Raw genomic sequence first — 12,406 nt, 5'->3', positions numbered from 1 at the left:
TGTACCTTTGGAAGAGCAAACGGCAAATGACAGGGCTTCCCCCTCTCAATGCATCTTGAGATACAGTGGGAGGGATTGTCTATGTACAGCCTACTTCTTTTTGAATTTCATAACCGTTTGCTGCAGCAGCCTTTATAGGAAGAAAATCTTCTGTTTCTCCTGAGTTTATATCGTGTCCCCAGATTCCATAGCTTCCGTTTTTTTGAAAAGATTTTTTGGGTGTATTAATACCTTTCTCCTAGTTATATGTCCAAATCATATCTCCTCTGTCCCTCATCTCTAGGGTTGACATATTGAGGTCCTCAAGCCTCATGAGCCATTTCAGATATTTCACTACTCATCTGTTAGATGAAATCTAGTATAATCTTCATTACCTAAACAGGATCACAGTACACTCTAAAAGCTTTCTTACTGCACACCACCACATCTGGTGTACGTGACTTGGCAGCGCACCAATTCCCAAATTCTATAAATGGCACCCAAAAAAAAGACATGCAGTTATACAATTGGGTCAGTTATTTGGATAACTTAATTTGATAGAGCTAAATTGTCACTTAATTTGCCTTAAACAGAAATTGGCAGTTTGTGTTTGCGCACAAACAGAGCGCCTGTTCTATAAATGTAAATCCAAGGGGGTTGTGGATCTGGGAGGGGAATGGACAGGTCAAGGGCACAAGTGCTGTTTACTAGGGCGCCGACTGATTAAATGCAAATATTCAGCACAAGAGAGACAGTTATCTCGTCTCTGCTGAATATTCCTGGTTAGCAGCTAAAAGTTAACTGGCCATATCACACAATAACCGGCAATTTTCAGTACTGGATGACGAAGATTAGCAGCCAAATCAGACTACATAAAGAGCAGTCCTACCTTTGGCTGTTATAAACTTAAACTGGTCAGCTCTGAATACTGCGTTTGTTAACTTTTTAGCACCCCCCGAAAAAAAAAAAGAAAGATATCCAGTGTCAGTCATTAGAAACAGCCCGGCATTGAATAACCAGCCTGCCTCCCGCGGCCTGAATATCGGCCCTTATATTATACTATACTGTAATTTTACACACCTAACTTTCAGAACTTAAGTGCTAGCATCTATATCAGCCTTTGAACTAGTGCTCATGCCCAAAGTTATGTGAAAATGCAAATTTAATGCTTGTTTTCTATAAAGGTAGTTCTTTGAAATTGCCATCATATAGAATTGACTGCACTAAAATGTTAGGTTGGCTACAGTTAAGGGTAAATTCAAGAATGAAACCTAAGTGGTGGGTCAGGGGATTCAGTTCATTGGCTTTTTTTTGTCCAGTGCCCGCTGACCTTCAGCTACTCTTAAAGACCAGCAAGAGGTTTTTTTTTTCTCTGCACCAGAGACAGGACAAGTTAGAGGTTTATTAAAGCATAGTAACATAGTAACATAGTAGATGACGGCAGATAAAGACCCGAATGGTCCATCCAGTCTGCCCAACCTGATTCAATTTAAATTTTTTTTTTTTTTTTCTTCTTAGCTATTTCTGAGCGAGAATCCAAAGCTTTACCCGGTACTGTGCTTGGGTTCCAACTGCCGAAATCTCTGTTAAGACTTACTCCAGCCCATCTATACCCTCCCAGCCATTGAAGCCCTCCCCTGCCCATCCTCCTCCAAACGGCCATGCACAGACACAGACCGTACAAGTCTGCCCAGTGACTGGCCTAGTTCAATCTTTAATATTATTTTCTGATTCTAAATCTTCTGTGTTCATCCCACGCTTCTTTGAACTCAGTCACAGTTTTACTCTCCACCACCTCTCTCGGGAGCGCATTCCAGGCATCCACCACCCTCTCCGTAAAGTAGAATTTCCTAACATTGCCCCTGAATCTACCACCCCTCAACCTCAAATTATGTCCTCTGGTTTTACCATTTTCCTTTCTCTGGAAAGCAGGAGTGCTTTGGTCCTTTCTGAGGGTGGCAAAGAGTCTGTAGGCGCTTAATTGGATCTCCTTTGAGCATTGTGAGGTGGGCCATAGGATGCATGGGTAGAACTCTGGTATGTGAAGTGAGGAGGGCTCTGCTTGTCTCCTCTGAATATAGTAAGGAGAACAGTAGAATACTAGTGCATTTCTTGCCTGTGAATGTGTGACAGAAGGTTCTTGAGTTCTACCCAGTGTCCATCTCATTCCAGTGAGTTGAGAGAAGAACTTTCTGGTTGGACCTAAGAGCAATTCTAATTTTGGGGTTCCCTTCTACAGGGTTACAGCACTATGAGGATCTGAACATGCCTGTAAGTCGTGCAGAAGCAGATCTTATTGCAAAGATGGTTGAGGAGGTAGCACACAGCTTTCTTCCTGGGACTATCATAACACTAGCTGGTGGATTTCGAAGGTAAAAATTTTCTTTGGCATAAAGTTTTTTTAGGTGAAGTTTTTCTACATTCACTATTAGTGGAGAGTCTGAGCTATATCTGTTTATCACACATTTTGCTTGCACGCACAGTCGATTCTATAGCCAGTCTGTCCTATAAAGCCAGACTTCAGTCTTTGATCTATCAGTTCTTAAGCTGCAGCTCAGGAATGACTGAACAGTCACCCCAGTCCCTCTTTAGGGTGTCTGTTCTCTTGGGGGTGCAGGTAGGATGTATATCTGAGATACATCCATTAGTCATGTTAAAACAGATTTGTAGCACACCTAGACGAACTATCTGCCCCAAGCCTCTGGACACATGAAAGAAGTTAGGGTCCTGTACTTAGATGAAAACCTATGAGGAAGTTGTACTGGTGGACCAGGGAAATTAAGTCACTGCAGCCAGCACCAAACCAGTAGCCCAGCACCTAATATATATAAATTAGGGTTAGTAAATGATATTGTTGATCTTCCTGATTCATAAAGGAGTGATTGGCCAGCCCTGGAGCAGAGTTCATTGACCACCCCTCCCTTGCCAACCCTGATCCTAAATTGGGGACTAGATTCGAGAAGATCTCATTTGAGGGAATGAAATAATAAAAAATCTAGAAAACACAGCTGTTAATAACAAAAGTGGCAAGCTAGAGATATGAAATTTGTGCCTGCACTCAAATGAGATCTCGGGCTGGGTGTATAGGCTGTCCTGCCCCACACCCCCAAATTGCTGCAGGTGCGAAGGGTGAATTTCTAAGCTCTTGTACTTTCCTCCTCCTCCTCCTCCCCTCCCCCCCCCAGCTTCCATCCATACAGCATTGTAGCAGTCAAGCTTGTACCTGGTTTTTAACCTCTTTGCCTTTACTTCAGCACATGATACTAGGGATATCTCCCAGGTGTTGACTGCCTGCAGAATGTCAGTCTTTTCCTTTCCTTTCACCTTGTAGGAAGTGGAGCGCAATCTTTCAGTCCATACTGACAAATCTGCCAGCTTTTCTGTTCCTGTGTGCTATCACTGTAGTGTCCACTGGTCTTCTGTCTTTTTCTCCCTTTCTATCTAAACGATTTGAGACTCCCTTTCGGAAAGGCACCCTCTGTCTTTGTTAATCACTTCTTTTCATCTGGGAGCATTTCTTCCACAGAGCAGGAAGCCTACTTTATTTGTTGAATGGATCACTTGAGCCTGGCTTTTGGGTTTTAGAGAGTCTGTATAGGGTTTAGACTAGAGGTCTGCATGGGAACGGGGATTGCGGGAATCCTGCGGGTCCCACCCCAGGTTTACAGGACTCCTGTGGGAATTACCCCCAGGCTCACGGGACTCCCACAGGGATGGAACGGGGGTTCCTGAGGCCTAGAAAGAGAATTAGTAGACGATAGACAAAAGCAGAAACTGGAACCAAGATGATGGAAAAACAAAATGTCCCACCAGCTACTTCTGTTCACTGTTATTTGTTTATATTGTATTTTATTGTTGGTTTAAATAAACTTAAGACACAAAAAAAAATCAGAACTGTCAGAAGTAATTGCTGCTTTTTATGGAGACAGGTAACTTTTATAGGGGGACGGAGAGGATTCCTCGCAGGGTCGGGTGGGGGCGGAGGAGATTCCTTGTGGGAAGGGGGGGAGGGGGGACAGGCGAGATACTGGTGGGGACGGTCAGGATTTCTGTCCCCATGCAACTGTCTAGTTTAGACCTCACCTGAAATCTCTGCTGTTCACCTGCAGAGGGAAGTTGTCTGGGCATGATGTGGACATCCTTATCACTCACGCTCAAGAAGGCAGAGAGGAGGGGCTTCTCAGTAAAGTTATCGGTCAGTTGCAGAGCCAGGTAAGAGTTCATCCCTTGAGTCCTGAACCTTAGTGATTTCAGCTCTGGATCACCAACTATGGCCATCCAGTGGGGAGAGTGTCCAGTTTTAGTAGCTTTGCACTGAGAAGACATAATAGATAGCTGAAAGGGACAGAGATCCTTATGATCTCATAGAGTGCCTGAGATTAAATATGGCATCCAGTCCCCTGATGAAATTGGGGGCTAGGGGCCCCCTTGTGGAAAGACAAACCAATTGTATGGGAAGTACAGAACTAAGCAGATGCTAAAACTAACCAAAACCTGCTCTCCAAACTGACAAGTCTGGAAGTTATGCAAACGCAAATATTGATCTAGAATTCCAACATCTTTCTAAATAGATGCTGCAGTGGACGTGTAGGAGGGTTGATGCACTGAATAGTTCTTACTGTATACCACGTTGAAACAGTGACTTTCATATCAAGCAGCTTATTACGATAAAGATTTCCGTCCACTCTTATGAACATTTTAGAAAACTGTTGAAAACCTTTTTGTTTTCAAAATTTCTGACTAGTTAGACCTTCTGCATTCTTCACATTATAACATGTATTTTCTTAACATAATCTTTTGTTAACCGCATCAAACTCATGACTATGCGGTCTAGAAATCTGTTATGTTATGTTATGTTCTTATATTCAGTTAACTGCTTCAGAGGTGTTTTTCTCATCACTCTGCAGTAGTGGCTAGAAGAATATGACTCGGTAGTTTGCCAGGGGCTGCATCAGTTATTTAATGCAGTTAGCAATGGCTTATTGGGTCGTCTGAATACACCTGGGGCCCCTATTGATTAAAGCAGTGTATCATAAACTGTGTGCCTCAGCGAGAGGCACATCCTATAGGCCAGGAGTGTCCAACCTTTTGGCTTTCCTGGGCCGCTGCAGGAAGACAGAGGAGGGAGCCGGCAAGATGGTAAACACCCGGGGGCAGCAGAGGAAAACTCTGCATCGCCTTCGACCGGGGCCGCGCAAAATCCTTCACGGGGCCACATGTGGCCCTCGGGCCGCAGGTTGGACACCCCTGCTATAAGAGCCAGCGCCTCTCTTCTCTGCACCTCTTCCCTTCCAGCACCCTCCCTCCCCACTGGTGGCTCAGGGTGCTGTCTGGAGAGCCTTCGTGCATGCGCAGCCATCGATGTGATGTCACACATGCGCGTGACATCATCGTGTCTATGTCTACATACTTCCAGATGCCCTCGAGCTGCAGTCGCCACGTTTTAGTGTGCCGCAGGTTAAAAACCAAAGTGTGCGAGACACTGGATTAAAGAGTACATTATGCCCAGTACCTAGGCAATAACTTATTGAGGAATTTCTAGCACTTTTGGGAGGTTCCCATATAGTTAACGCAGCAAAATTTTTCTACTGTCCATTAATGATACAGAAGGCAGCTGTGCCTTTGGGCAGTTAGATATCTGCCACCTTAGAAGTTAACACAAATCCAATGTCTAATTCCAAGCTTTAGAGAATTCTTTTCTATATTACACCTTTAAATCGTTATCTGATGAATCATATCTTGTATCATAAGAGTTTATGTGGGATGGTGGTTAACGGCATGAGTGGATCCCTGACGAAGCGGCAGTGAAATATGTCGGGTCCACCAGCCTAAGCACAGAAGATAAGTACATATACTTCATTAGTCGCTTTAAAAGCATAAAAAGCGTTTAAAAGATATATTGAGCAGTACTCCGATGAGGAAATTACACATGAGTCTCCCCGTTATGAGTCATAACCTTTATGGGACAGAGGAGTGGTGTTTCTGAGGTCCATGGCTAAAGTATAAGTAGTATCATCAGATAACGATTTAAAGGTGTAATATAGAAAAGAATTCTCTAAAGCTTGGAATCTTGGAATTAGACATTGGATTTTTGTTACATGGTGACAATTCCAGGAATAAAATTTCAAATAGTGCCTTATAAGGTTGTTTAACCTTAGAAGTTAAGGCACGTTTACCACAAGGTACAGGTCCTACTCATTTCACTCCCTGTAATAGCAATTTCTAGCTAGTTGCCATGGTAAGCAGCTAACGGTTAACATGCTGTACTTGTGTTAAACCTTTAATCTGGCATCTTCTGTTAAACAGCTTAGTAAATAAGCCCCTTATTGTTTATTAGAGCTGTACCAAATATATTTTACTATTTGTCAATATATAAATAATGAAAAATAATTAGCTGAATATGAATAATGGGCATTGATTTTTCATATAATAAAATCGGCATGAAATTGTGTTTTTTCAGTAGGATTTAGCACAGTAGAGCCCTGGATTATTTGCATTTGAATATTCATGTTCAGCCAAATAGCGATTCATAATGTATTTAGGGCACTGTTTGGGGCCTAACCGAATACAAATATTCAGTCCAGCCCTAATGTGTATATTCTGTTACTTAGATATTCTCTGGCGCCAGACACTTCAGAGTTTTACCAGTATCGGTTTTAAAATGTCTGCTTTGCATCTAGGGGCTAATTTTGTATCATGACTTGAAGAGGAACTCTTACCATGATGCCTTCTCACCAGACAGTAAGAGTACCAGTAACATGGATCACTTTGAAAGAAGCTTCTCCATCTTCAGGTTGAAAGTTGCAAGCCACATCGGGGACATTGGAGCCAGGGATCACAGCCCTGAGTCGAGCAAGGACTGGAAAGCTGTTAGAGTGGACCTAGTAGTCACTCCCATCAGCCAGTACCCCTATGCCTTGCTGGGGTGGACAGGATCTAAGGTAGGTTTCTTGAGATGCTTTGATCAGAATTTGTATTCCTGTGGGAAATGTTTTGGAGCATTTTGACCCAGACATGCAGGGCTGTTCAAGAGAAGTATAAAAGTGTTAGAATAAATGGTTAGTAGGGTGGTACAAAAAATTAATTAATACATTTCATTTGCCAACAAGGCTAATTTTTTAATCCTTTAATTCTAGTGATATATATGATTCAATTGATGTAATATTGTACACTTGTTGTAAGATGGAAAAATGAATAAAGAATTGGGGGGGGAAAAAATCCTTTATATAAAAATGAAAAACACACAATTTTATCTAAAATAAAGTTTAGGGGTCACCCCCACCACACTGTTTTTTTTAAAACTACCACTAAACTTAACAGTATTATAATTCTTGTGCACTCCAGCCATCCTCTCCGCTCGTGTTCTGTTGGAGGCCAGGTTCCTGAAGAAGGGCTCCTCCCGAAACCAGCGCGGTTGAACCTTTCCTCCTGGCGCGGTTTTTCCGTCGGTGTGACAGTTTTGGATAAGTATTGTTTATTTTTGGATATGTTCTTCACTTTTTGGTATGGTTTTTGATTTCGTTGTGATTTTGTGCGTGCTTTTTGAGGGGGTTTGGCTGGCAGGGTTTGTGTGGGGGTCGCTCAGGTTGCTTGTGTTGTGTTGAGTTTTATTTACTCACTTTGATTGTTGATTGCTTTGATTCTTGCCCATACAGGGCGCTCGATGATGGTGTGTGGGTGGAGGCTTATTGCCTTGACCCAGAAGTGAAGTGTCGGAGCTGTGCTCCTATCACTGAGGGTTCACACTGAGAGCGCCCTACAACATTATACAGTGTGACATGCTTTTTTGACTTGTTACACTGTATTTGGCTTATAAGTTGTGAGACAAGTTTGGCACTGTGGGCTTCCCCCACGCAGACCTTGATGTGACTTGGTTGCCTTCCTTGTTTTTTCTAGTTTAGGATTTGTTTGGCAAATCAGGAGTGTCTTGTTGTTGTTGACAAGTAAAATACAGGCTGGGATTTGAACCCTCAAAGCCCGGAGGATTGGTAGAGTGCCTTTCCTCACTGACCTACAGCACCTTTTGTTCCAATGTCTCTGGCTCCCTTGTCATATCATATCTTAGTGAAGTGCTAAGGGAAAAGGAGTTTAGCTATAATGTCATAGTAGGCTGAGACAAAAGAGTGGTAGCTCAATGGTTAAAAGCGCTGCTTTCACTGAGCCCCAAACCCATATTCCCAAGTGTGCTTGAATGCATGTGAGGTGGAGCTCCATTTTTCTCACACGCTAATCTTCATTCTAAGCACTGTACTAATGGATATATGACTGTAAGTAATCTGTTCCGTTTAGGCGTCATACCCGGAAAAGTGGTGTTTTTTTGCCTTTACCGATCAGCGTCATTTGTGCTGCAATTCTTTAATACATATTTGATATTTGTTTTCTACTTGGAAACTTTCCAAATCTTTAGGCATTCCTTTGCTTAAACTTATTTGAGTTCATCCTGATATGATAGCTAATGAGCATAGACAGCTCAGTCAAGTATGATATGAAAGGGTGGTGAGATGGACCTAAATAGAAGCAGCTGTAGCTCTATGTGTTAGGAGCCAGCCTGTGCTCCTAACATCCAGAGGTTGTGAGTTCTACACCCAGCACATCTTTTAATTGTGGCATACTACTTTGAAGGTGCAGATTGATGAGGTCACAATGAGGTCAGTTTTGTGCAACTGAAGACCTCCATTTTGCAATGAGGGAAGCTTGAATGTTAAGGTGTGTATCTGTTTATTCTCTTTTTAAGTGCTGATAATGTGTGCTGATTTTTCTTTGCTTTCAAAAGAGAGCCGATTGCAGTGCTGTTTGTTGTTCACTTTTGTTTCCTTGCATCCTAACAGTTCTCAGAAGTGGTGGAATTTGCTGTTTCTCCTCAGCATTCTGCAGCCACAGGTGCATGAGATACTTTCATTTACTCCTAACTACAAGCCATTCTAGTAGGAATGTGTTTCTTTTGATGCAATATAGGCATTGGCCAACAGCTATGAGTTAAATCAAACTTCAGAGGGCTTGGACAGGTGTTGAAGAATGATCCAGTTAGGGGGGGATGTTTTTGGTGGGGGAGGGTGTTCAGCATGAGAGAGAACAGGTTGCATTAAATATTAGACAATGGCTGCACATAATAAAAGTTGAAGCAAAATATTGATATGTAAAGGCAAGGCTAAAGAGTTACCAGGTGTCCTGGCTGAGAAATGAATATAAACTATTTGCTAACCTTACTCAAGACTTGAACCCCCTGATGTATGGAAGATGAAAAGCAATGCCTTAAGGCATAGAGCTATAGAGGTAACTTTGTTTAGAACATAGAGCTTCGTATCAAAGCTTAGAGATGTGAAGGAAATGACTACAACGTCACTACAGCTGTATATGGCAAAACGACATCCAATGCACATCCAATTAGATTTGAATCCTAACGGTTCCTATGACATCAGCCGCTAATTAGGCGTGCATAGTATATAGAAAGCTTTGGCACAGCCATTTTTCCTATGTAGGACTCCCTCATGTGAGTTGGTGTTTGTGGTGTTCCGTTTCCTCAATGATGAAACTTTGTGCTATAACTTGGCTGTTCTCCTTTATACTCCCTTCTGCCTTTGATACTCCTCCCCACCCCCATTATCTGTATTTCTTTAGTTTATGGATTTTTCTGGGTGTTGGTGTGAGGGATTGTTGAGGACTTAGGTTTTGTGTTAAGTGTGGAGGGGAATCAATTGTTAGGGAAAAGAAGGGACCAGGCCAGGTTACACACAGATGCCCACACCCACCACTCTCCCTGCTTTCATAATGTCATGGTCTGCCCCACCTCCATTTTCCATATCTGCAACTCTCCATGCAAGAAATTCGATTTCCGTTTTGGAGCCATGTTGTAAGCAGTGTTCCCGCTAAGCTGCGCTGGCGTGCGCTGGCGCACAAAATATTACATCGCAGCGCACAAGTTTCTCGTCACAGCGCACACACGCGTCGCAAAGGTAAGGGGAGGCTGGGGGAGGAATCGGACGTCGGGGTGGGGGTGCGAGGGTTCACGGTCCTCTGTTCTCCCTAGAGTGCGGCTCGTCTAGAGCAGTGGTGCCCAACCTGCTTCCCTTCCCTTCTCACTGCTGCCATCGGGGATCAGGCCGACACCGTGTCTTTGATCTCCCTGCTTCTCTTCCCTGCTGGGCTGACCAACTCTCGTGGCGGCCCGACGTCAATTCTGACGTCAAGAGGACGTTCTGGCTAGCCAATCGCTGCCTGGCTGCCCGGAACGTCCTTTCCGACGTTAGAATTGACGTCGGGCGGCGAGAGTTGATAGGCCCTGTGCAGAAGAGAAGCAGGGAGATTTCGGCCTGTTCCCGATTGCGGCAGCAGCAGCCTATTCCGCGGCGGTGGTGGCATGGGGGAGGTAGGAAGGAAGAAAGAAAGAAAGAAGGTGGGGTGGGGGGGACAGGGAGCCAGAAAAAAAAAGCAAAAAATGGGGCACGGAGGAAGGAAGGAAGAAAGAAAGAAGGGGGGGGGGGACAGGGAACCAGAAACAAAGCAAAAAAATGGGGCATAGAATCAGAGAAAGACAGACAGAGAAAGAAAGAAAAAGTTGGGGGAGGGAATGAGGTCTGGAGGAGAGGAAGCATACAGGAGGCTGAAAGAAGGGAAGAAATATTGGATGCACAGTCAGAAGAATAAAGTGCAACCAGATGAAATTACCAAACAAAGGTAGGAAAATGATTTTATTTTTAATTTAGTGATCAAAATGTGTCTGAATTTATATATGCTGTCTATATTTTGCACTATGGCCCCCTTTTACTAAATTGCAATAGAGTTTTTTAGCGCAGGGAGCCTATGAGCGTCGAGAGCAGCGCTGGGCATTTAGCACAGTTCCCTGCGCTAAAAACTGCTATTGTGGTTTAATAAAAAGGATGGGGGGTATATTTGTCTATTTTTGTATGGTTGTTACTGAGGTGACAATGCATAGAGTCATCTGCCTTGACTTCTTTGAAAAAAACCCAGAATAGGAATGATAATTAACATTTTCTCAGCATATAGTGTGCTTTGTGTTTTTTAATTTTATTTTTGGTAGATCATTTTGACTTGGTCATTTTAAAGTAGCTCGCAAGCCCAAAAAGTTTGGGCATCTCTGAGCTAGAGCGTTGAAACTGTGTATTTCTATTTTATCCCCCCTTTTACAAAACTGTGGAGCGTTTTTTAGTGCCAGCCGTGGTGGTAGCAGCTCTGATGCTCAGAATTCTATGAGCGTCAGGGCTGTTACCACCGTGGCTAAAATCCACAGTACAGTTTTGTAAAAGGGGGAGGGGTTAGTTTGTGATGACATATTCCATACTAGGCGAAGGTGTTTTCTGTGTTCTGTGTGTTTGAAAGACATGGTTTTCATTAGCAGTTCCAATACTCTGGATCCTTTCACTATTTTGGTTGTATACAAATGATTGTAGATATGGATTTTTTCTACACCAAATGTTTTTACTCTGATTCTATGTGTTTGAACTGCTTTCTGTATATTTCTCATAATATTCAATAAAATTATTGAACTAAAAAAAAAAAAGACATGGTTTTCTGTTAGGATTGACAATGTAGGATTGATCTGTGCTGGTCTGGCTTGTTTAGTTTTACAATGGGTGTATTGATGTACTGCTCACTGCAATATGTAAGATGCTGCCTTTTCCTAGGTACTCATGTGTGACGTGTGGTTTGTTACTAAAAATCATGTTTTTCTTACAGATGGGGGGGGTGCCAAAAAATGATGGGCCCCGGATGTTACATATGCTAGGTACGCCACTGTATGTAAAGATACCAGAAAGCTGGCGTAGCAAAAACTTCTAAGTTTTGAGTATTTAACCCTCCCACAATCTCACGGGCACTCGTTTCAAGTTTATTGAGATTTTGATTTAAACGCAATATCAAATATTTTCAATGCGTATAACAAAAATAAATTTGGGGAAATAAATAAAACCATTTGAACAATAAACATACAAACATATCCATAGATGATTAAAATTACATAAGTAGTACAAGGATAAACTACATTTGTTTAAAAATGCATCCTCCGCACCTGCTCATAAATTTGTGGAGTATGTAACTTGTCGCTCATGCATATTTTTTTTTGCACACACCTCATCAAACCTTAGAGGGAACATTGGTTGTAAGGTGAAGACATCTTTTCAGGCTACTTGTAGAACACGTTCAAACACACCCCCATAGGACAGCCAATGAGGTGTGGTGGGCGTGGTTAGGAAGCGGGACAAGCAACCGCGCCCGAATGGCACCCAATAGGCATTGAGAAAGTTTTCCCGCCCTACTGACGTCAGACGTTACATAGGCGTGCATGGGTATAAGAAGGTCCAGGTGAGTAGTGTTTCCTTTCTATTCTGTCCTATTGCTTATGCAGATGTTTGAGACTTTACTCTGTCTTAGTCTTTTACATTTTTTTTCCTATCTCTGCCTCCCATTTCTC

General features: G+C 42.8%; 1 protein-coding gene across 4 annotated transcripts in view; it reads left to right on the top strand.

Moving 5' to 3' along the window:
• POLM (DNA polymerase mu) overlaps positions 1 to 12,406 on the top strand; it is a 55,295-nt gene that overhangs the window by 24,165 nt on the left and 18,724 nt on the right. For all 4 annotated transcript variants that reach the window (XM_033948036.1, XM_033948035.1, XM_033948034.1 and 1 more), the window contains 3 exons: positions 2,219 to 2,351; positions 4,089 to 4,191; positions 6,660 to 6,920. In XM_033948036.1, the coding sequence (XP_033803927.1) occupies positions 2,219 to 2,351; positions 4,089 to 4,191; positions 6,660 to 6,920 (497 nt within the window). The remainder of the gene's footprint in view (positions 1 to 2,218; positions 2,352 to 4,088; positions 4,192 to 6,659; positions 6,921 to 12,406) is intronic.

This window comes from Geotrypetes seraphini, chromosome 6 (genome assembly GCF_902459505.1).
Source record: "Geotrypetes seraphini chromosome 6, aGeoSer1.1, whole genome shotgun sequence".
Lineage (NCBI taxonomy): Eukaryota > Metazoa > Chordata > Amphibia > Gymnophiona > Dermophiidae > Geotrypetes > Geotrypetes seraphini.
This window is presented reverse-complemented; position numbering and strand designations above follow the sequence as displayed.